A 23,113-nucleotide genomic window follows, 5' to 3' on the forward strand; every position below is an offset into this window, starting at 1 on the left:
CTTATAAAAGCTGGGCAAAAAGCAACCTCGCGGGAGGGGGGATAAACAGAGAAAAAAAAAGAAGAGAAAAACACCAAGGAGCATAAGACAAGAAACCCAGAAAACAGAGAGAAAGAAAATACACAGAGCCAAAAAACAAAGACAAAGGCAAACATAGAAACCCAGAAAAACCAACGTTAACATCATCGTCTTCTCGATCGCCCCCTGCAAAAAAAAAAAAAAAAAAAAAAAAAAAAAAAAAAAAAAAACCCAAACAGCAAGCCATCACCTTCATCATCACCAAAGCAAAAGGAAAACAGAAGGGGAAAGTCATACGCAGACGAGAGCAAAACCACCGCGCTGCAAGCCTTCTCGCGATCTCCAAAAACGAGGAAGTCATTCTTTTCTATTCACTGTGTTTTAATTTACTTAGTTGCTAAAAATGTGCGAAGGTAATTTAATTACCTTCGCACAGTGGATGCATGCGTGAAATTGCTTCACGCGTGCATCCAATTAAACTAGTAGGGCCACTGGCTTAGGCCAGTGGCCGGGCTAAGCCCAGCCCCTTTGGGTTGAGCTAAGCCCAGCCCAAAAAAAAAATACATACATATATATATATATATATATATGAAAAGTATAAAAATAAAAATTTTGCATGTCTTAGGAAAAATATATTTTTGTCAATTTATTCACCAATATTAGGATCAGGAATAAAAAAAGAGAAAATATACTGATTTTTTTCGTAGCTACGAATTTTTACCAATGTCAGAGTTGGAATTATTCGTGGTAGAATTTTTATCAACGCTAGAGTTGGAATTATTTGAAATCAAATATTTATTGGCGTCAAAGTCAGGAATATTATAAACAAATCATCATAGCATAAGCGAATAAATATTTAGCAATTTAAAACAAAACCAGCAATGCAGTCTGCCTCAGGCAGAACGTTTAAGGGATGATAATATCTTCCCTTTTATGTAACCACTCCCAAACCATAAGGTCTTTGTTGACCAGTTAGGGTTCCTAGTGACCATAATACTAGATGGCGACTCCTTAAACAAGATATTTTCCCCTAAGAGAACAAAATTGCCAGAAATCCATTCTTTTTCATGATAATTTTTAAGGCCGCCGTGATGTCGAGTACGATAGTAGACACAACAAATAGAAGGGCTTAAAACAAATATCGTCCAGACAATCTGCAAACTTGAGATGATATTCTCTCCATTGTTCTTAGACTCAATAAAGCATCTACCTATGCATCTACAATTTGACGTAAAAGTTGGAGGTCCAATCCAATATAGATGGATGTATTCAATCCAATATAAAAAGCATTGGAACTTTTCACCTCTCAATTTTCTGATGGGAAAGTTATTGGTAATATTCGACGGGTTTTTGAAAAGTTTTCATTAAATCGATAATTTCAATTAGACTTTATACACGAAGATACTAACTGCAAAATTAAAATATTAAATTTTTAATTTTCCAATAGAAAAGTCATCAATAATATTTGCCATATTTCTGAAAACTTTTGATTAAATTGAAGATTTCAATTATAATTTATAGACGGAGACACCAATTAAAAAAAATTTTAAAAAAAATAATATTTAATTTTTCGATAAGAAGGTCGTTGGTATATTTTAGAAAGCATTGAAACTATTCATGTCTTCATGGCACTGTTCATGATGTTCAATTCATACGATATCACTGATAGATTAAATCTATCGGTATATTCCAGTGAACAATGAAACTGCTCACTTTTCAATGTCACTTTTAATTATTGTTCGTTACATAATGATTCATTGAGGGAATGAAAAGTCATCCGTGATATTTGAGGTTTCTAAAAATTCTCAATAAAATTAAAAATTTTAATTAGATTATATAGACGGAAGCACATACAAAAATATTAAAAATATTAATATTTAATTATTTTGTTGGTAAGTCGATAAAACTGTTAGTAGAAAGCTCCAAACTAAAAGCCTATAATCCTTAAAATAACCACATACATGTTTCTCTCTTATTCTCTCTTCTTCTACATTCTCTATTTTTCTTTCTTTCTCTTTTTTCTCTCCTTCTCACCTCCTGAAGTCCTTCTCTTCTCTTCTTTTCTCATCCAAGCGTGCTAAGTATGTCCTTCTCTTCTCTTCTTTTTTTTTTTTTTTTTGTTAATTGTTTTCTCTTCTCAGCCGAAATCCACAAGAAAATTAAGGTAAGAATTTTTATGTTATTTTTTTATTGCATTATTCCTTTTTTAATTTTTATGCTCTTTAATAATTGTATGAATGTTGTCGTTGGAATTTGTTTCATATGAGAACAATTTTTGTTGAATTTTAGTTGTTTTTTTTTTGGTTCAATTTCAATTAAATATATATGATTAATTTTAATTATTATTTTGGATTTTTTCTAAATTAGGGTTAAATATATTGTTTAACTTAGTGATTAATTTTGTGTTTGTATAATTTGTGGTTTAGGGTTTTGAGTTGTTGTAAATTAAAGGTTTATAAAAATTTTGATTTATATGTCAATTTGGTTTGATTTTGATGTTTTGAATAGTGATCAGAAATGCATGAGTTGTGAATGAATGTTGAAATGTGAAATTATGAAAAGTAATTCCATAATATTATAGGAAAGAAAAAACAAGACACTAGAAATTGTTGGAAAACATTTACCAAATTAATGTACACCAATATACTGGAATAGAAATACTGAAGGACTATATATATATATATATAAAAAAATTGGTTGAGTACAAGTTGAGTGAACTCTTCACTCATTGGCAAGGAAACAAATTGATATAAATCAATTGGTTTGTTGCAATCAGATTTAAATTATTATATATTTAAATGTTTAAAAATTTTATAGTCTCTCATTTAAAAAAGGTGTTGCCGATTTAAAAAAAATAATAATATGAATTATTAACAATATTTTAATTATTTAATTTGTATAAATATCTAGGAAAAAATTAATAGCACGTTTATACAAACATGATCACTACTAATTTTTGTTGCACGGTGTTGTCACGTCAAGAGAAGAGGTCCCTTCATAGTGATTTATTCACCTGGAAGTACCAGGCTTTCTAAGTTTATTTTTCCTTTATAATGACATGTTAATATTTAAAAAAAAATTAATTTCAATTAAAAAATACAATTTTAAGTTTACAAACATTAAAGATGCCAAAACTTACATGCAGTATAAAACAATATCATTAAATTAACATCTTAATCCGAATTACAAGACAATGAGTTATGGATTATGTTGATGTTTTTATCTTAATTGAAACTTGGAACTCTCAAATTGAAAAAAATGTTAATAAAAAATAAAAAAGATCGAACAGCACTCCCCTTAAAGACGCAAGACTATTTGATAACCTCGGAAATCAACACAAACAAGAATGAGATATCACTCCGTCCGATTGCAAGTTTGCGATTCTTTGGTGGGGAAGAATCATAAAAAAAAGGACCAAAAACACAACAAAATTGCTCAATTGAGAAGATATAGTAGATGTGTAATGATCCACAATTATGCAGAGCTTCGTTCTCATCATTATCAATCACGCGATGAACAGAATTTGGGATGAGAAACTGAAAAATGCATAATGTTTTGTATTTACAGTACCCAGCTTGTAGATGACGATACCAAAAAATAGTCAGGCAGACTCCAAAAAATTCAATCTAAGTTCTCATCTGGTGTGCATAACATCGCATCAGCTCCCTCCTGCATCCACCAAGTTTGCAATCAGAACCAAAATCAAAACGTTGAACACAACTAAAAGACAATAAACAGGACAAGTAGGGGCAATCCCTATTTACAGAAAGGTGTTTCACTAATGTTTGTCAAAACAGTCCACAACAAACCTGACCTAACAATTCATTTGTTGAACCCAATTTAGCAATCTCTTACAGAAAATGACCAGTTTAAAAATAATTCAGAAGATTTTATAACCCTTGAGATTATTTCATATTGTGCGGAAGATTAGTTAAGTTGTTTATATCAGGGCACCAAAAAACAATCAATCAATGCACAAGAATTTCTATCAGTAACACCAGATGGGGAGAATGTCAAATTCACACATTCATACTGGAAAATACCAAATAAATCGTTAAATACTACATGTAGTCAGTAGTCGCAACATGAAAGACAGATACAACTTAACACCACATCAAGGAACAGTCCCAACACATTCAATATTACCTGCAAGTGATACAGTAAGAGACCATATCTTGTTCTATTGACACAATTGAATGGATTACTTGTTCATGCAGCACAGTTCATACTGAACAGGCGGGAAAGTATTCTCAGTTCAAAGTTGAAACCAACCAGAGCATTTTTTGGCATATAATATGAATTCTTACAAAGCAACAAAAGGCCTTGCTCAATAAAAATGGGGTGGGGGAATCAGATGACATAACAGAAAATTAATGAGCATGATATCTCATTACCTCTAATTTGACCAGAATGCGGTATCGATTCTGAAATGGCAGGTGCTTGCCTCATATTTGTGAGGGAAATCGGCGTCAGTGGAGGAGAATCAACTTCCCCAGGTTTATCCAGTAGTTGAGAAGAATCCAAAAGCTTAGAAACATGTACAGTCATTGTTCTTGGACTACTTGAGGGTATTGAGAAACTTGTTGGGACTATCAAGGGTGGCGTGGGAAGAGGAGATGCCAAATTTGCTGCCCCTGAAGAAATCTTGTTTGTTCCAGAAAGCTCAGGATTTCTGACCAATGGAGCAGAGTGTCCAATCGGCCCCAGAGATTTTGCAGCTTTGGCTGCTAAATTACCTGGTGGCCTTGGAAGTTCATGAAGCTCACTTATCCTGGGTGAAGAAACAAGAGGAGGTGATGTACTTGGGGATACTTTGGGGGATATAGAAGGCTGAGGATTTGCAACATGAGCAAGCACTCCAGAAACTTGTTGTGAAAGTTCAGTAGCAGAAATGGGACCACTGGATGATAAGGCCAACTTCATTGCCAATGGCTTACTGGTTATCGGACCAGAGAAGGATTTCCGTTTAATTTTTTTGTTATCAGATGCATTGTAAACATCAAGCTGTGGAAATGAGATTCCTCCAGCTAAAGGACGGGGTAATTGGGTGGAGGCATTAGGGTTGTTGCTCTCTTTATGTCCTGAACGTCCTTTTGAAGGGGTGAACTCTGGAAGGTGACCATCGCCAGAATCTTTCTCATTCTTCTTCTGTTCCAATGGGGAAGAATGAGACAAATAGTGAGTGCGCCCACTGATGTCTATTTGCCTTGTGTTGGGAACTGAACCACTTGCTCTTGAAGAGATCACGCCCTTTGCATCAACAGGTGTGGGCAGCACATATGTGTTGGAATTCCTCGATGATTTCTGTATTTGTCTTGTTCTTTCAACTGGATCAGGTTTCCTTTCTGGAAAAATTGGTGCTGAATGGCTGCCTCCTCTTGGTTCTCTGAATGGGAAATGGAAACCACCAGGGGTTTTGTCTGGGTTTAACTACAGAAAGATCCAAATTTTAAATTAAAAATAGCTTCATCCTCTGACCTTAATTCATAGAATCATCAGAGCCATCAAGTAAAGCAGCTGGCAATATGATCATGATGGTTTTATAGCAAGCTAAGAGCAAGTCATGAACCTGCAATCTTTATCCAAACAAGTTTTATCCATTACGTTGAACAAGCGACATGCATACATGCCTAGAATTAAGTTGGGGATTATTATTTTTGGTTAAATACATTTACAATCAGCAGAAGCAAACCTATTAACCAAAAGACTGTTAATTGTACCTCTAAATTTTCTGCTGCTGGCGCTTGGGGGAATGAAAGATCCTCTTCATCAACCTGGACAATAAGCAGCCATGACTTGAGCAGAACAAAACATAGCTTTTAAAAAGTTTTTTAAGGGGAAAAAAATCAACAGTGGCTCCATGCAATAAAGGAAAGCATCTCATTCTTTAAATAAAAAGAGTACTCTCAAGAACAATTTTATCCACAAAGAACATACGATCTTAAACATGTCTCTTTTCATACAAATACATGCATAACCATCATCAGAAGTCTTTTCTTTCAAATTTAGCGAGGCTCAAGTCTAAAAGAAAATATGACCTAATCCTTTGTTCACACACCATCTCCCCATTATAAGAACTACTCTTTGAAACAAGTCTAAACCTTTGACCTCAGCTCCCCAAATAAAAACAGAGAAGGCCCATCCTTACCCACAAAAAAAAAAAAACAAAGTTAATTCCATCCTACAAAGCATCCATAACAATTATGAGGGAATTGCATTGTCTCAAAAATATAGTCTACTCCATCCTACGACACAACTATATCCACCCTTCATATATGACATATACCCAAAGTGGAAAAATCCCACTCAAGATTACAAAAAGTCCACCACTTCTTGCAAAACATAAAGAGAAAGGGTTCTAGAAACTGGTTTCCTCATCCATTTACATGCAGTTCTGAATGCACTCTCAACCCTTGAATGAAAAATTTAGTGTGAAGACCAGGCCACAAAATCTACAACTTCGATGACATGAACATGCCATAAATAGGGGACTCAATGAGCACAGATGTTGCATACCAAAGGGATTCCATCTTCAGCATAAATGGAAAGGGCAGTCATCCCCTGATCCAATGAGCATCTCAAAAGTGGAATATTTTTCTTCTCCAACTAAAATTTTCTGCTAAAATTATATCCTTTACCTCCATAGAATTCCTTGCTGCCGAAACAGCATGCCCCTGATTATTTGCTCTGTAGTCAAAACTCAATTCCCTGCCTTCATATGCATCATCTACATCCTCGCCATTATCCTCACCATCTTCTCTACCATCATCTTCAAGTCCACTGAAATGGTAATCAATGTGTTGATGTTCTGTAATCAGTCTTACGTGGGGTTCAACTGTCTCAAGTGATTTAAGTCCCTTCTGAAAGAAATTCAACTGCATTGGAAGCATAAAGAATAGAGCATCATCATCCACAATATAAGAGAAATGAAAAATGCAAATTAAACCTGAGCTGCCAAGATAAAATGAATGAAATATTTTTGAAATATAAAAAGCCAAGGATTCACAGAATACCTGAGCAGCATGATGACGTGCTACCTGTGTTAGAAGGCTTCGAGACTGTCCCTGTTTCAGAGACTTCAACCGAAAAACACATAGGGTTGCCTCCTCATCATATTCTTCACGAGCTGATTGCAATTGCTGCAAAGTAGTACTTTGATCTTTCCCACCTTTTGATCTTCCCTTGTCCTTTTGTTGTGCCACCATGTATTCATAGACATTTCTGAACATTACAAGCTAAATTCAGAAGATATTTACTTTCATGAAATCAAAGTACAATTAAATAGATCAGGATGAACCTTTTTTCATCACATTGTCGCTTCATATCCTGCAACACAGATCAAAAAAAAGATCACTGTGAAAAATTTAGTATAATGCTTTCACACCATTTATAGTCAATGAGCCTGGTAGATAGAAAGGTGATTATATTCACAAAAGTTGATTACAGACAAACTAAGTGCAGATTGTAACATGGATGCAGGACAACATACACCAAAAAAAAATAATATTATGCAGTTCATTTAAGGATTTACTTCATACAAACAAATATTATATTTAGAAAACCGATCAAGAACATGGTTACATGTATTTCTTGTTTTCCTCCAAAAAAACCAGGCAGCAACAACATCACCATCAAAGTTGAACAGCAGCCACAGCATTTTATTACATTTTGAACTGAACTCCATGGACAAAAACAGATGAGGAGAAAATCATCTTCTGATTGCCCCCCACAAAGTTAGAAACATGCACTATTCTTAAATTGCATTATGCTGCATGAACAACTATAAAAAGATAACTTTCTAGATGATCTGGTGGCAGCAAAAAGTCTATGGTCCTGCAGTTATAGGCTATGTTCAGGATCCAGGATATTCTATTTTCTAATAATTGCTCTCTCTCTCAAGAAAACTGGGTGAAGGATAGTTCTTTTTAAGACTCTTTTAAACTCCACTTCTAGGTTCTTTAGAGTTGTCTACTTACCTAATATTCACAAAGACTCGTACACCCTAGAGTTGTGATTTTCTTTCTTTTTTCTTGTGTAGATGCCTTGCTCCCCTCTTTTGTTCCAGTGATTTCAATCACCTAAGGGCTTTTCTGGCCTCATGGTTGCAGCTGCTTTTTGCAATAGCACCCACTAGAAACTTTAGTTAAAAGCTGGAGTGCTTTCAAACTGCTTTCACCATTTAGTCCTATAAACACTTCGGTTAAAAGAAGCACCCCTTTAAAATTTCTCTTCTTTTTATAAAAAAATCATGCACACATACATACATACATACATACATACATACATTAAAAAAATAAAAAGCTCCTCCAGGAAACAATGATTCTAAATATAACAAGTTTGAAGAGGTGAGGTGATGAATTATCATGGAAACCTCAAAATTATTAGCAAGAATATTATGAACAATAGAGAAAAAAGAAACAAAAGTAAACCTCAATTAATAGACTGTAAACAAAAAAACAATAAAAAATTGAAAGGAACAAACCTCAACTGTCCGAAGTTCATTGAGCAGGGATTCAGATGGATTTGTAATCGTCAGGAATATATGAGACCGCTGAAATACAAGTTGGGCCAAATTAATAACAGGATGAAAGGAATGTGTTATTCATAACAATGTCAAAAAGTTTCTGCACACAAACACACACACACATATATATATAAACCACTCACATAACTATCAACAAGTTTTTGAAGTTCAAACTGCACATTCCCCAACATTAGCAAAACCTTGCCTGCAGAAAAATGTAGCTTAATTACAGCAGCACCAGTATGCTGACTTCATAAATAAAAATCATGACAACATACTCAGTTCTAGAATATAACTGAAAGAAAGCAATCTGCCCCTCCAAGATAAAGGAAAAGGAAAGGAACAAACACACATAAGGTCCAAGAGCACACACAGAGGATTGCCTAGTACTTCATAACCAATAAAACTTTATATGGAACTTGTAGATATCATTACAGCCTATCTAAACAAAACTAACCTTCGCATCCACAAAATTGGAATATTTATTTACATGAATGAAAAGAGGGATAATTTTTGCTAATAAATTTTACTTGTGGGCATTAAAAGTTTTGTGCGCATCTTAGAGTTGAATGTCAACTGACCCACATACAAACTGACATAAACTCTAGTGGTGGTTTTTTAGTTTGCTTTATCCACACTCTCCCTGACACCACTAAAATAAATCTCACTTCTACTATAGGTTTTGAATTTTCACTAGCTTCTTTTTCTAGTTCTGGGAACATAAGTTTCTTAATATCAAATAAAGTAATTTGCAAGCCAAAAAAGGATACACCTGTCCAGATACCTCATATGAAATAGGATACTAACTTCATTCGATAGTACTGCAAGATTAATGTAAACAATCTCGTTTCAGTGCCAAAAGGAAATAGAAGATGATGAAGGAAAAGAAAAGAAAAGATAGACAAAATAGGAATGGCACATGACTTCATTAGATGGTCCCAAATGCAATCATGACAAACTCATAACTGATCAGCTCAAGCTAAAAGAATAGTCACCCATATGCTCACATGGCCTCTGTTATGGAAACAGATTGTCAAGTGTATAAAAATTTTGATTTGAAGTAAAACAACCACATTCACTTGGATGAGTGAATGACTGATTTAGTGTGCCCCTCTCATCCCACATTTGCAATCAGCAACTTTATTTGGAAAAGACAATATGTATTTGAGAGAAAACAAAAGTCAATATTTTTGTTTCATTATGTCCACACACATTAAAAGGTAAATTCGAAAGTGCATTTATTAGCAAGGTATAGTTTTTCAGATTCATGAAAAGTAAAGACTTTCAATGGCAACATGTTAACTATTCCAGGCTACATTTTAGCAAGCATGCTACACCATGGAATCCATATCAGAAAGAATTTGAAGGACAATCTGCAACTTAAATAATCTCGTTTCACTCTTTCACTTACCACTTTCTTCATCATCATGTAATGCTGTTTTCTCCAACAAACAAGAACCCATTTCCCGCAATGACTCTGAGAATTCTGAAAGTGAAGATGGAGTCAAATTGGGGAATTCTATGACACAAAAATAGACAAAAAAATTGCCAACCTGTGGATACAATAATACAAGTGCCACATAACAAGCAAACCACCACATTCATATGTCATAGTTTATTTTGACCAAACCACCCAATTATAAACAATATCACGATTACATAAGCAATGCTGAAACAAGGAAAGGTCAACATAACCACTGATAGTAAACACAATAACCGAGTACAAAGAAAAGCAACACTATTGTGATCGATGTTACTGTAAAATAATAAAATGTTATTTATGACAGCATAAATTCAAATATTATGTTTTATTCATAAAAACCAACAACAAAAAGCAATCAGTTCAAAATGAAGCTCATTATTTGGATCTAAAACAAAGCAAATTCTAATTGGAAACGGCCATATAAGAAAAGGTTCAAAGACCTAATAGAAAGACCAGAAGTTTTACCATATGCACTGTTTGCTGTTGCAGCAGCTGCGAAAAGTAAACTATCATAGCAATTTCTCATGTCTTGCATGTCCTGCAAAAATACCATAATCATACCAAACAAAAAATTAAAATCAAGATTCTCTATCAAATTAACTGAATCAGAGACAGTTAAAAAAAAATAGTCAAAACTCACTGATTGAGTAGGAAAATTCAATCCACAACTTTTAACACAAAAGAAACAGTCAAAATTTCAATCATCTAACAGCTAGAACGATCTAAAATTCTAATTTCCAAAAAAAAAAAAATCAGATATTTCAATTAATTAAGTTCTATTTAAAAAAAAAAAACCCAAAAACAAAAGAAACTACATCTTCCGGTGTAGTTTTTTCTTGCAAATTGGACGAAAAAACCTGAGTTAATAATGTTTTAAGAAAATTGGAAAATAAGATTAACAACAGTTAAGAGAGCTTAAAGAAAGGGCAGTAACTAATCGAGCTAAAAAAAAAAAAGATGAACTCCAAAAGCGTCAGAAAGAGAGGGAGAGAATACCCGTGCAGCTTGAGCGAGCTCATCTAAATGAGCAGGAGGTAATAAATCAATTTTGTCCTTTGTTTCGCTTCTTTTCAGTCCAAATCCTCTCAGTTTAGACTTCATTTTCCCCAAAACCCTAATTAATGTGAAGAAAACCACACAGACGAGGGTTCGAATTCAGTGGATTTTAGAGAGAGAGTGTGTGCGTTTGGGATTAATTCGATAGTTTCGACGACATTGAAGAAGGAGAGAGAAAGAAGAGTAGAGAAAAAAAAAAAAAAAAAAAGTGCTGTTGTGGTCAAAAACGACCTGTAGCAGATCAAAATTAGGAAACGAGAAATGATTCGAGGCAAACAAGACTGTATAATAGGGAAAATGCGGGTTCTTATAGCACCTCTCCCAGGAAGTGAGAGATACAGTTCTTGGGCGGCACGTGTTGATGTCTGGGTGATTTAGTAATCTAAGGGGAAGAAGGGTGACGTGGCAATGAGATTGACCTTAGTGTTTGTGACACATGGAGGATTTATGGGGTGGTGCATGGTTTTGGGTGTAGGAAGGTGGCTAGTCAAAGACAGCTACTGCTGATAACTTGATAAGGAAAGAAAGAGAAGGAAAGAGTTGTAGCAGCTATCTTTACTTTGACCGATAATGGGTATGGTCAGATCTCCAGTTGTTTGTTTACCATCTTGTCCCTTTATTCTTTCAGGAACTACCGTTTGGCTCAGCGGCTGCCTTTTTTTTTCAAACCGGTTGCGGGTTTCCATATTCAGGGTTGTTTTGACCATGAAAGCAACCCACAACATATCTATGTAATTTTCCTTCGAATTCAACATGAACTGTTCAAATCTGCAACCACTTCAAGCAAGTTGCATACGGAAAAAAGATCAATGGTTGAGATTTGCTCTTCCACTACTCATACAAGACAGAAGGGAAACCGCTTTACAACAATTTAATTAATCATCCTTTTGTTTTTAATGGCTGAGATTAAGCGGCTCCCACCAAATCTAGAAATCGCAAGGTCACTGTCAAGGGCACTCATGATTTATTTTTTATTTTATAGGAGCGGATAATTTAAAATTGAAGTGAGAAATACGAGAAAAAGAAAATCAATGGAGTAATTTCTTTAATCATTCAATGGGTAGGTAATTCCTTAATAACATGTGCTTTCTTATATAAATTAATAAAATGTGATCTTATTATTACCCTCATGAGAAAAATAAATTATAACAATATAATTTAATTAAAAATATATTTTATGAGAAAAAAGTTGTTGATTATCATACAGTAAAGAACTTTTGCTTAGAAACTCCAAAAAATAAAGAAAACTTAGCTCATAAAAATACCTCTAGTTGTAGGTTATTAAACTCATTTGTGTAATTTCATGATTGCAATATAATGGTATATAGTTTTGATGAAAATTGCTTTTAAAAAATAAAGGACTTAAAAAATTTAATATTAATAGTTTTAAATTTAAATATTGTATATTTAATTATTGTTATTACATAATAAAATAAATAATATTGATATCAAATATTTTTTATTGTTCGATCAAATTTTGTAAATGTTATGTCATCAAGCAATCTCCTTCTAATTTTTCGAATAAAACACAATTAAAAATAAAAATAAAAATTGATTTTTTTTAAACTGGGTCGGACCTAGCAATAACAAAATTGAGATTCTGATCAAATTTTGCAAATGTTATGTCATCAAGCGATCTCCTTCTAATTTTTCGAATAAAACACAACTAAAAAATTTTAAATTTAAATTTTTTAATTGGTTCAAAACCCAGTTCAATGCATTTAGCTTTGGACCGTACCCGGTCCGGCCGGAACAGTGGAGTCACTTTCCACCGACTAAAAACGCAACAAGAAGCATGAAAAAATTGCTTCACCAAAACCTGTGGTTAAACCTAATTTTTAGTAGGTCCCATGAGCCAAACCACAACTACTACTTATAACCAAACACTAGCTTGGTGTGTTTGGATAGAACACGAGTGAGATATGATTTGTTTTTTTATGAGATTTGTATACTTGTTTTTTGTGGTAGTTTTCTTCTTTCTTTCTTTTTTGTATTAAATAGGTTGTATATTAAAATAAAAATCAATTACACCCCTATCCAAAATAATCTCGAAGATGGTAAAGATTCATTTTACAATTCAGCCCTTATGTTTGTTTATTTTCCCGATTAACTTTTGTTTTTTCTATTTATTTATTTGTTTGGTATGATAGTCATTGACTAATTTATCCCTGATCTCACATTTTAATTTTTTATTAGATATTTGACTCGCACTTCATTATGTGTTTATTAAAATGGTTTTTTTTTAAAGATGATTATGTTTATTAGATGTATTGAAATGTGAAACTCTGAGTTTGCATTATGTTATGAAATATATGAGATGCCAACAAGGTTTCTTGAAAACCTTTCATTGCTTTCCTACATTTCAATAAAGAGGGAAACCAAGGCTATTATTGTAAACTAAAACAGGTAAATCAGTGTTAAATATGGTAATTTTCAATTGAATCGTGATAATTAAGAAGAAAAATTGTTATATGTGGGGATAAAATGGTAAACTTCCTAATTGAGTAAAATAATTATTTTAAAGGAAATGTTTTTTATAAATTTAGAGTAAAAATTGTAAATCCCTGGATAAAACCTATAAGATTAATAATGAAAAATATTATGTTAAGTGAGTAAATTAAGTATTGGAATTAAAAATATGACTTTGAATTTTGGGAATTTAAAATAAAATGTTCATGTGTTAACTTAGAAATAAAAGTATGAAAAATGTGGAAAAATAAAAAACAAAGAAATGTAGATAAAAACCAAATGGAAGAGATAAAAAGGGAAAGCTATGTTCTTAGATATAATTTAATTAAATTCAATGTAGTTCGTTTAAACTTGATATTAAAAATGTGTTTAAATCTAGAAAATATAACCCACAAACATTAAGGGTACAATGTAGACTTGTAGCTCAAAAATTGATAAATTAGTGATAAATATGGATATTTTTATAAATTTGGGGTGAAATATTTAGAAAAATATTTTAGAATTTTCATATTAATTAATGTATGGTTATAACACGAATGACTTTGAACACCGGTGTAAGCCAGTGTGTAATCGCACAGTTTTTAACTCGAAAGAGAATAAAATTTAAGGAAAATTTGTATTATAAATAGGGATGGGAGTTCCCAATGAATTAGTTATAAATATGGATGATTTAAGTAGATAAAATAGTATAAGAATTTGGATTTTTGGCATGAAATTACTTTTTGGTTAGTTTTACGCTATCAGTCGTAACTCTCAATTTGATTGTTAGGTCGAGATGCAATTTCATGAGTAATCTCTTAACATATTGTTATACTTAGGATTAAAAGTTTAGATTGATCAAAGTCTGGGAAGGCTTCATAATAGTGCTGAAGTTCGAGTAAAATAACATATGGATAATATGTATGGGTAAAATTAGGGAAACCCAATAATTTTCTTCTTCCTCCTATTTAAACTGACACCCAACTAAAACAAAAGGGGAGGGAGACCGAATATTTCCATAATCACTTTATATTTTTCTTTTGTTCTGAAGCTTTATAGAGAAGAAGGGAGAGAGCGGGGGATGACTAGATATAGAAAGAAAGGTAGCGTGTTTGGAGGAAGAAAAGGAACAACGAGAATTATTTTTTTTTATTGTGAGCTATTTAGAACTTGTAAAATTATTGGGTAAGTGGTTTCAACCTCCTTTATTCAAGTATAAGTGATGATGTATGGAATTGTGGTGAAATTATTAGAATTTCAACTAGGGTTCATAAATGAATTTTAGGGAAATTAAAAAGTTGTGTGGATATGATGTAAATGAGGTGTAGTAGAGTATGAATGACCTAGTTTATGAATATATAAAGAAGAAATTTAGGTGCTTGTGCTTGTAAGGGAGTTTCATCCTAGGGAAGGAAAGAATGAGGAGAGGTAAAACTACCTTAAATTTTTTTTTATATTACTTGTAATTTACATGTGTTGAAGTGTTAGTAGTGATGGATATTGAATAAAATACATATATTTAAAATTTAAATGAAATGGAGTATATGATGAAATAGACGAGATAAAAAGAATAAAAGGGTAGCTTAATTGTCATGTTATTAAACAAGTGCATATAAGATAAATACTAATAATGTAGATTTTGAATGAATTAAAAAAAGGTTATGAGAAGAAAAGGGTTAGTGTTCTAAAGCTAATAGAACTGGTCATGAGAAGAAAGAAGTGAAAACTTATGCAATTATATAATTGTTGTCTAGTTATAGGTGATTAGTAAGAGTAATTTGATGATGATGATAAAATCATGTGTTAATTGTAATATATTTATTTGTGACTTTGATATAAATGAGAGGTTCTAAGTTAACTGAGATTTGTGCTTAAAAATGTATTTAATTGATACATTTTGATATGATTATGTATTTAAAGTAAAAATAAGTGTTGTGAATAAGTAGGATGAGATGAGGGATGGAAATAATTTTATAATCAATATAGAGTGTTAGTATGAAAAAGTTGTTTAATGAATAGTAACACTAATGAGAAGTGGTTATTGATAAGTTGTTAAATGGTTAGTATGATAATTTTAGTTATTGGTTGTTGATTAATATTAGTGAGGAAATTGTAAATTATTTGTAAAACCTAGTAGAATTAGAGTAATTTAAGAATCATGAAAAATAACTTTTTTATTAAAGAGATGAACTTTATAAATTATTGGCTATTAGTTTCTGCTAAGTAGAGAAGAGATGAAAGAATTAACTTTTATGTTAAGATAACTATGAAATACTTGATGTAAGTAATTTAGATTGTTTGGGTGAAGAAATTTAAGAGAAAAAACAAAGAAAAGAATTGAAGGAAGGGTTCTTTAAGAATAAATATGTGCATGCATATTGAGGATTGGTGTTTCTCAGTATGTTAGCAATGATTTGAATAAAATAGACACTTAAAAGTTAATATAAAACTTATTTTTTAAGATATGTTTGAATGCGTTATTATGAATATGTGAGAAACATTGGTACAATGGAGTGTAGGGTGAAACCATGTTAAGTTAAGAATGAAATTGTTACTTTAGATTGATGTGGTATTTGTGTTATTTTAGGAAGTATTGCTATGTTGCATTAATAATAACACTTGGATTGTATTGAAAAACATATAAGAAGACTAGTTTGAATGATTATGTGATGCATGAAAATATCTAGTTGCTTGTCAAATTTATGTTCTTCATAAAGCTGAAGTTTCAAACAGATTTATTACTTGACTTCACACAGAAATAAGAACTTGAAAATGATGGAATTTGAATTAGGTTTCTCATGAAAGTTGTAGAAATGAATGTTAGCTTTCAAATGAAATTCTAATTTATGATGGGATTTGAATTGTTTGATATAGGATTTGTAAAATTCTATTTTTTATTAGGGATTATTGTTAATTGAGGGTCTTAATATTTGAAACTATAAGAATGAGTTATGTGATTTATTATTAGAAAAAATATATTATATATATATATATATATATATATATATATATATATATATATATATATTTGTGTGTGTAAACAAAAGGAAATTTGAGATGTATAATATAGATGTGCTAGTGGTTCAATTTAATTTATGGTGTGAGTAATAATAGTTGTTTAGTTGGGAGTTGTAGGAAAAACATTCAAAAAGAAACATAACTTCTCAAGAGCTTGGATAATAAGAGTTAAGAGAAGGGATTGACCTTTTCTTGCCTTTTTAATTATTTATACATGCTTTTATAATTATTAGAATTAAAATGGTAATTAAATTATATATATTATGTTGTGTGTGTGTGTGTGTGTGTGTGTGTGTGTGTGTGTGTGTATTATTAATGGAAGGAGGTAGAAATTTATATGCGATTTATTGTTAATCGCATAGGCGATAATGTGTAGTATATTATGAGAAGTGTTTTATAGCATTAACGGAGAAACCTTGTTTGTATTACCTTTAACTGCAACAATAAAATTGTTATGCAATAATTATTATCAATTGCATTAGTGGATTTGATGTATGATCTATTACCGATTGAAATGGTGGGGATCGTGTATAATTCATGTAGACCGTCATGACATTAATTAATATTGGAAAAAAGATATATACCAAGAACTCTAAAATAATTAATATATGACATAACCTACATATGAATGAATATTATTGTGGAAAAGGTGCTTGACACCTTGATACCTTGTTAATAGCAAATACTTTAAATGTGGCATGTTTTTTATTTTCATATTAATATGTGTGAAATTAGTTACCTAGTAACAGGACTAGTGTCTTATAATGAGCTAGTGGCATTAGTTTGTCTTACTGCCATGATATTTAACCTATCTTATAAGGTAAAGCATATGCATTAATTATACATGGATTGGAAATGATGAGCTTATAATTGTTATCAAAATTGATCTAATGAGTTAAACGATTATGAATAAGTTTTAATTCTTATAGGGTTGTGCTTCGTTCTAATATAACAAAATAATTTATTTGTCTGATTCCACTCACAATAGAGTCTGCGAGCTAATATCTATATTCCTATCTTGTGATATATATAATTCTTGAGCTATATTGACATAGAATAAGATCTAAGATGATTGGATCATGATTGTAGTATTGAATTGAGATATTGATAAAGATTTCGATAACTTGGTATAGTCCAAGTATAAAGAAAACTTCATCGAAAGTTTGGTAGAGTTTATATTAAATTATTTTAAAAGGTAGTTATATGAAATTGTATCCAAATGGTTGGGGTTGTCATATAAAGTGACTAATAAGTTATTTAGTTAACTAATTGACAACAACAATAAAATATAATGGAGTAAGGTCTATATGAGTTTGACTGTGTTGACAAATTAATGATTGGGTATTAAATTAGCCGTACCAACAAAGTTTAACAGAAAAGAAAAATGATTTGATCATGCCATGCAAATATAAAAGTAATAGAAGGTTATATGATAAATTATAAATAATAAAAAGGACATGAAATAAGTGGAATGATTAATGCATCAAGGAAATTTTTCAATAGAACAAGGGTGTTTTATGAATTGAAGTACGATGCATCATTGATGTAATAAATGCTAGATAAGTAAAAAGACAACATGAATTAAATATGTTGTGAATTAAATAGCGATGTGAATTAGACATGATTACACAATGAATTATGATTTGTATTAAAGGTGGTTGAGAAAGAAAACAATCATATAATTTATATGTGTTGAGAAAATAAATTATAGGTTGAATTTCATAAGTTATGAAATAATAATATTAATTTTAATTAAATATATTTATAAAGTTGAAAGAGTGATGAAATATTTGTGGATTGTTGACACTTGCTTAGGTATCCTATTTTTTTTTATCCTACTTTCACATGCCTCTAAATACCTATGTTTCTCATCTTTATGTATTCAACGTGCTTATGGTTTTTATATTTTTTTTATGATAACAATAATTTAGTAAAATTGATATTTGTGTTAAGATTTGATGTTGTATGAATTTTTCTAATATGTCAAATTAGAGAAAAGTTGATTCAATTGGATGTAAGCTTTATTTGAAGATATCTAAGTTTAATTTTATATAATTAAGTTTTTATAGGATTTAATTTGGAATCACAAAAATGATCTTTATCCAAAAAAAAATTATTTCATTGTTGAATTATGCATATTTGAAAAATACCTCATCAGAAAATCTTTCATCATAAATTTCAGCATCATCACTATACTCAATTATTTTTTAAAATGGAAAGCATCATTTCTCATTAACTTAATCAAATGAATTTCCTATGTCTTCATTTCATTTAAAAAATATTGAAAGTCCCTTGACTATTTCAAATTAGATCATTAAATAGTATTGTGGATAAGTTATACATCATTTATTTTACACAAGTTATCTTGTCTTAAACTCAAGACTTAATTTGTTTTATACCAAAAACTTTTATCATAAACAACCTTTTATATCTTAACAAGAAACCACCTGACCATTTATATAACATGATAGGTCATCTTAAAAATTCAAAATGTTAAACTCTTAAATTTTAGTCGTGAGCAATATCTACGTGTTATATTTTGCATATAAACTTAATTTGTTCACTTCATGTAAGGATACATTTGATGCTAGCCAACTCTTTAATCTAAAAATCTTTCATCACTTCCATAATTCTTTTAAAAACTTTGAATTTTATTAGCATCAATCCTCAATCTCACACTATTGAGCTAGATTACTTTTCATAAAAGGTTGAGTTTAATTCATTGTAATATTATCTTCTTCTTTTTTTTATTATCAAAATATAAGTATGTATTAAGATCAAAAATGACCATGTTAAGGACCAACAAGAGCCAAAGCCTGTACATGACTGCAAGAATGAAATTCATTGTAATATTATCTTTATTATGAGGTATGATAAATCTTTTGAGAGAATCTATTATGAAAGTGTAAATGACTCTTGAATCACTTGGAAAAATCTTGGTTGTGAGCTATTAAAAGGTTAAGATCTTGATCCTTGAGAAATATTGAAAGTGAAGGGTTTTCTAATCTTGAACTTGTAAAAAAGATTGTTGTATTGATAAGGTCTCACCCGCAAAAAGATCACGATTTATTAGTGAATACTTGAATAGTAATTCTAGAAATGGAGAAGACAAGCTTTATCGAACCATTATAAACTTGGTGTCTTTATCTTAATTTTTTTTATCTCTTTTACTTTGTTTAGTCTCATATTGAATCCTTGTTTCAACATTTTAAAGTGTTAAAAGATAATTGTTTTTTAAGATATTAAACCTTCAATTAAGCTCTTAATTCACCTATTTTTTAGATGCTTTTAAGACTTTCACAAATGTCTAAGTTATACCGAACCCTTTTTTGACATAAGTAATATCATTTGTCATAGTTGATGTCATGTTGAGGTTCTTAAGTTTTATTCCGCTTTTAGTTATGTTAATGTCAAATGTCATGTGTTACTCTAAAAGTCTAACAAAAAAAAAAACACATTAGAAATTAATGGATTTAATTCTATTTGAAAGAAGATTTTAACTCTAAAATTTTAATCATTGAATTTGTTGCCAGTATTTATTTTAATTGTTCGTATAAAGAGTGATTAAGGTGATACTAAAAATTAAACCTAGAAAGAATCAAGTCCTTACTTGATTGAATAAATTTTTAAAATTATCTAAAATAATATATGTAATATTATTTAAGGATAAAATTAATATTTTATTATTTATATAGTTTTTAGGTTTTTCTATAAAGAAGAAGGTATGTTTGTTATTTTCTATGAGTAGAGTACAAGTACAAAAAAACCTAAAAAAAAAAATAACTAGCACTCAAAAGTATAACAAAAAAAAAAAATTTAGAAGATCTTTCACTTGTAATTTATGTGAATTACTATTAAAGGCTGCGACAATTCAATCTTGAAACAATTGTTAAAAAAAATACATATAATTTAATTTTAATTTTAATATAAACCCTAAACAATTCTAAATTAAATCTTAAAAAAAAAAATTTAAAATCTAACAAATGCTTCCCCGAAGCAGGAAATATGGTGCAGTCTCCCATAAGAATCTTGCCTAAGTTGCCTTCGAAACTTAAGAATTGAAAGGAAAATAATTAAAGGCGGTGACTGAAATTGCCTTGGATCTTGTGTACTTGTGGAGATAGCAGATAGTCAGCGGACAACTTTTCCAACTGATCTACGGGCACTTTCTTGAGTAGTTGAAGGGTTGAAGGGCACTTTCTACGAGGCAAACTTCAAGTTTTTCATTCTTGCTGCTCCACCATTTCGTAATGGAGTCCTAAATCTGGTCTGTCTTCTTCTCACTGCCTGGTTCTCTGATCCCTGCTCAAAGAAGAGAAATGGTAATATCAAAATACCACGTAGAACCGGTATCAACAACATGCACGCGCCGCTTATTATTCTTGGAAGATGTAATAATCCAGGAATTAATGATGGGTTTAACTGTTGTTTTTGCATTGGAAAGACAATCGTTTCAAGTGTTGAGTTTTAGCTATATATACAGATCAGAATGGTTTCAGCTGATTTATTAGCAGTAGTGCATAATTCCACATAAAGAGCCTATCTGCAGTAAATTGTAGATCTATATACCTTCTGGGTGGTTTCCTTCAATGATTTGTTTTCTTTATCCTTATCACCGTTTTCTGCAAAAACACAGGAGGACGGTGAATTTCTTTTAGAAATTTACTATTAATTTAGCAGTAATTGGTCCTACCTGTGTTTGGTTTTGAAAGGAAAAAATCAAGAATTTATAAACTACACTGACGTTCATTCTTGCTATACATAATATGGAGAACCTGTAATGTTTTTGCATTATTTTTAGCCATAAATGTTCAGCCTTCGAGCTTTGCACTTTTCATTTCAGCAAGAACCCTCCACAAAGAAACTAATAAATCCAAAGTCTCAGAAAGAGAATGGTTCAAAGATAAATCTCTCAGAAAACTAGTATATTATTTGATCATGCTTCCTTGATTTTCTATTAATTGAGCATCTAAAACATTACAGCTCATCTTTTCACCCCTAAAAATCGAGAAAGAAAAGACCAGATCGGAAAAACAGAGCAAAAGAAATTTGATTCTGTGCATGGAATAATCCTAATTAATTATCTTTCGATTGAAATCTCACCTCCATTACCATCACCATCGACTGAGACGTTATGAGCGCAGTATACCCTGAAGCTAGGAGATTCTTGAAAACATAGCATGCTGTCCACCCTTGCACCTTCCTTTTCATTGCTAACAGCCTCCTCCATCACCTCAGTGTCCACAGCGGCCTCCTCACTAGGGTTCCTTTCCGTTATAATATCCTCCTCTGCCATGTCCTCTAATGCGACTGCCTTCACATTTGCTCCTTGATGAATACTATGATCAACCTTCTTCACATATTTTGCTTCTTGATCAATATCTGGTTCTGGTTCTTTGCAAGATGTTTCATATTCCATTTCTTGTGAATTTGAAACACTTTTTCGTACATTATGGATAGGCTCTCTTTCGCTTTCCAAGCTTCGATCTTTATCATTAGAGCCAAGAACCCTCTTCAAGAATCCCCTTTCAGTTATAAAGGAAAAGCCCTTCCGACCACGGCTAGCTGAAGAACCGGCTTCCTCTTCATTTTTGCAGCCATTTTTATCATCAATGCTTTGACAAATGGATCCAACATTTTCAAATCTTAGCCCTGCCGCCTCCTCCTGCTGTAGCTTTGAAATGTCACGTTCCATGGAAGAAGAAAATGTGCATGGCTTAAAACAAAACAAATGAATCTTGAACAACATAGAGAAATTAAGGTATTACACAAATGGTCTCTTTCGTTGAGAACTAGGTTATATGTTCTTAATTTATTTTTTTGATGAATCCCCAGTAATGCGGATGTATAGGTTCTAATAAAACACAGGGAAAGATTAGTGGAGGATCTGACGGGGGGGATCGGTTTGTTAATCTGCTTCTCGCCATAGCTATATCAAAGATGAGTTTCTGTTATACATCATCATGGTACATGAAGCAGCCAGGGAATCCTCTCTTTCATCGGTGTCTCTTGATGTGACCTTATCCGTTACTCTTGCCTCCATAGTCATAATAGATGCTTCATGCTGAGACGATGTGATGTGGTATGAATTTAAATTTTTATTGTATAAAGATTTTATGTTATACAATACAAACCTTACAGAGTAGGTAATTTTTTTGTTAGTCTATATCCCCTGTAATGATTTAGTTGATTAATATGGCATTGGCTTTATTAATGCAAAAAATATTTATTATTAATAAATATTTTTTTTAATATTAATTTATATTTTATTAATAAATCTAATATTTGATTAATAAATCTAAAGTAATGATAATTAAAGTCTTTTGATAAAAATATTTTGCAAAAAGACTTATAATTTTTTTTTTAATAATTATGAGATTCTTATTGCACAAAACATTTTTCCTAAGTGTTTTTTGGTTGATACTTTATTAAGACTTCTTTTTTACGAGGTTATCTCTTTCTCATTTAATTTTTTTTCTTTGTTATCAAATAAAATCATTGAGACCTTCTTAAGAATATTTAAATGTATATTTTCATAATATTAACAAACATTCATTTTTTTTTTA

The 23,113-nt window shown here is 31.3% G+C and overlaps 2 protein-coding genes across 7 annotated transcripts; both read right to left on the reverse strand.

Annotated features, from left to right (window-relative positions):
* Positions 1–3,437: 3,437 nt before the first annotated feature.
* Positions 3,438–11,339, reverse strand: LOC118038156 (uncharacterized protein At2g33490). Of its 5 annotated transcripts, none has more exons than XM_035044463.2 (12): positions 11,022–11,339; positions 10,491–10,563; positions 9,954–10,028; positions 8,686–8,747; positions 8,501–8,569; positions 7,316–7,344; positions 7,032–7,239; positions 6,657–6,893; positions 6,535–6,579; positions 5,739–5,792; positions 4,413–5,448; positions 3,438–3,687 (listed from the first exon to the last, which is right to left on the reverse strand). In XM_035044463.2, the coding sequence occupies exons 1-12, from the start codon at positions 11,124–11,126 to the stop codon at positions 3,677–3,679; spliced, it is 2,004 nt and encodes a 667-aa protein (XP_034900354.1). In that variant the 5' UTR covers positions 11,127–11,339; the 3' UTR covers positions 3,438–3,676. The 5 variants fall into 5 exon arrangements, with proteins under 5 accessions (XP_034900354.1, XP_034900356.1, XP_034900355.1 ...); XM_035044465.2 differs by lacking the exon at positions 11,022–11,339 and adding an exon at positions 9,327–9,363 and having other exon boundaries at positions 10,491–10,515; XM_035044464.2 differs by lacking the exon at positions 6,535–6,579 and having other exon boundaries at positions 11,022–11,337.
* A 9,076-nt stretch (positions 11,340–20,415) lies between these two features.
* Positions 20,416–22,691, reverse strand: LOC118038155 (uncharacterized). Of its 2 annotated transcripts, XM_035044460.2 has the most exons (3): positions 21,651–22,691; positions 21,117–21,169; positions 20,416–20,849 (listed from the first exon to the last, which is right to left on the reverse strand). In XM_035044460.2, exons 1-3 carry the CDS (start codon positions 22,294–22,296, stop codon positions 20,748–20,750), a joined length of 801 nt encoding a protein of 266 aa, XP_034900351.1. In that variant the 5' UTR covers positions 22,297–22,691; the 3' UTR covers positions 20,416–20,747. The 2 variants fall into 2 exon arrangements, with proteins under 2 accessions (XP_034900351.1, XP_034900352.1); XM_035044461.2 differs by lacking the exon at positions 21,117–21,169.
* Positions 22,692–23,113: the final 422 nt, after the last annotated feature.

The sequence above is a fragment of the Populus alba genome, chromosome 17, assembly GCF_005239225.2.
Source record: "Populus alba chromosome 17, ASM523922v2, whole genome shotgun sequence".
In the NCBI taxonomy this organism is placed as follows: domain Eukaryota; kingdom Viridiplantae; phylum Streptophyta; class Magnoliopsida; order Malpighiales; family Salicaceae; genus Populus; species Populus alba.

Coding starts and splice junctions, on each gene's coding strand:
- LOC118038155 (XM_035044460.2), bottom strand. CDS start 22,296: ATGTTGTTCAAGATTCATTTGTTTTGTTTTAAGCCATGCACATTTTCT. Junction 21,170..21,650: donor CGATGGTGATGGTAATGGAG/GTGAGATTTCAA, acceptor GTGTTTTTGCAG/AAAACGGTGATAAGGATAAA. Junction 20,850..21,116: donor TGAAGGAAACCACCCAGAAG/GTATATAGATCT, acceptor TTCTTTGAGCAG/GGATCAGAGAACCAGGCAGT.
- LOC118038156 (XM_035044463.2), bottom strand. CDS start 11,126: ATGAAGTCTAAACTGAGAGGATTTGGACTGAAAAGAAGCGAAACAAAG. Junction 8,748..9,953: donor ACATGATGATGAAGAAAGTG/GTAAGTGAAAGA, acceptor ATTTTTCTGCAG/GCAAGGTTTTGCTAATGTTG. Junction 8,570..8,685: donor AAAAACTTGTTGATAGTTAT/GTGAGTGGTTTA, acceptor CTTGTATTTCAG/CGGTCTCATATATTCCTGAC.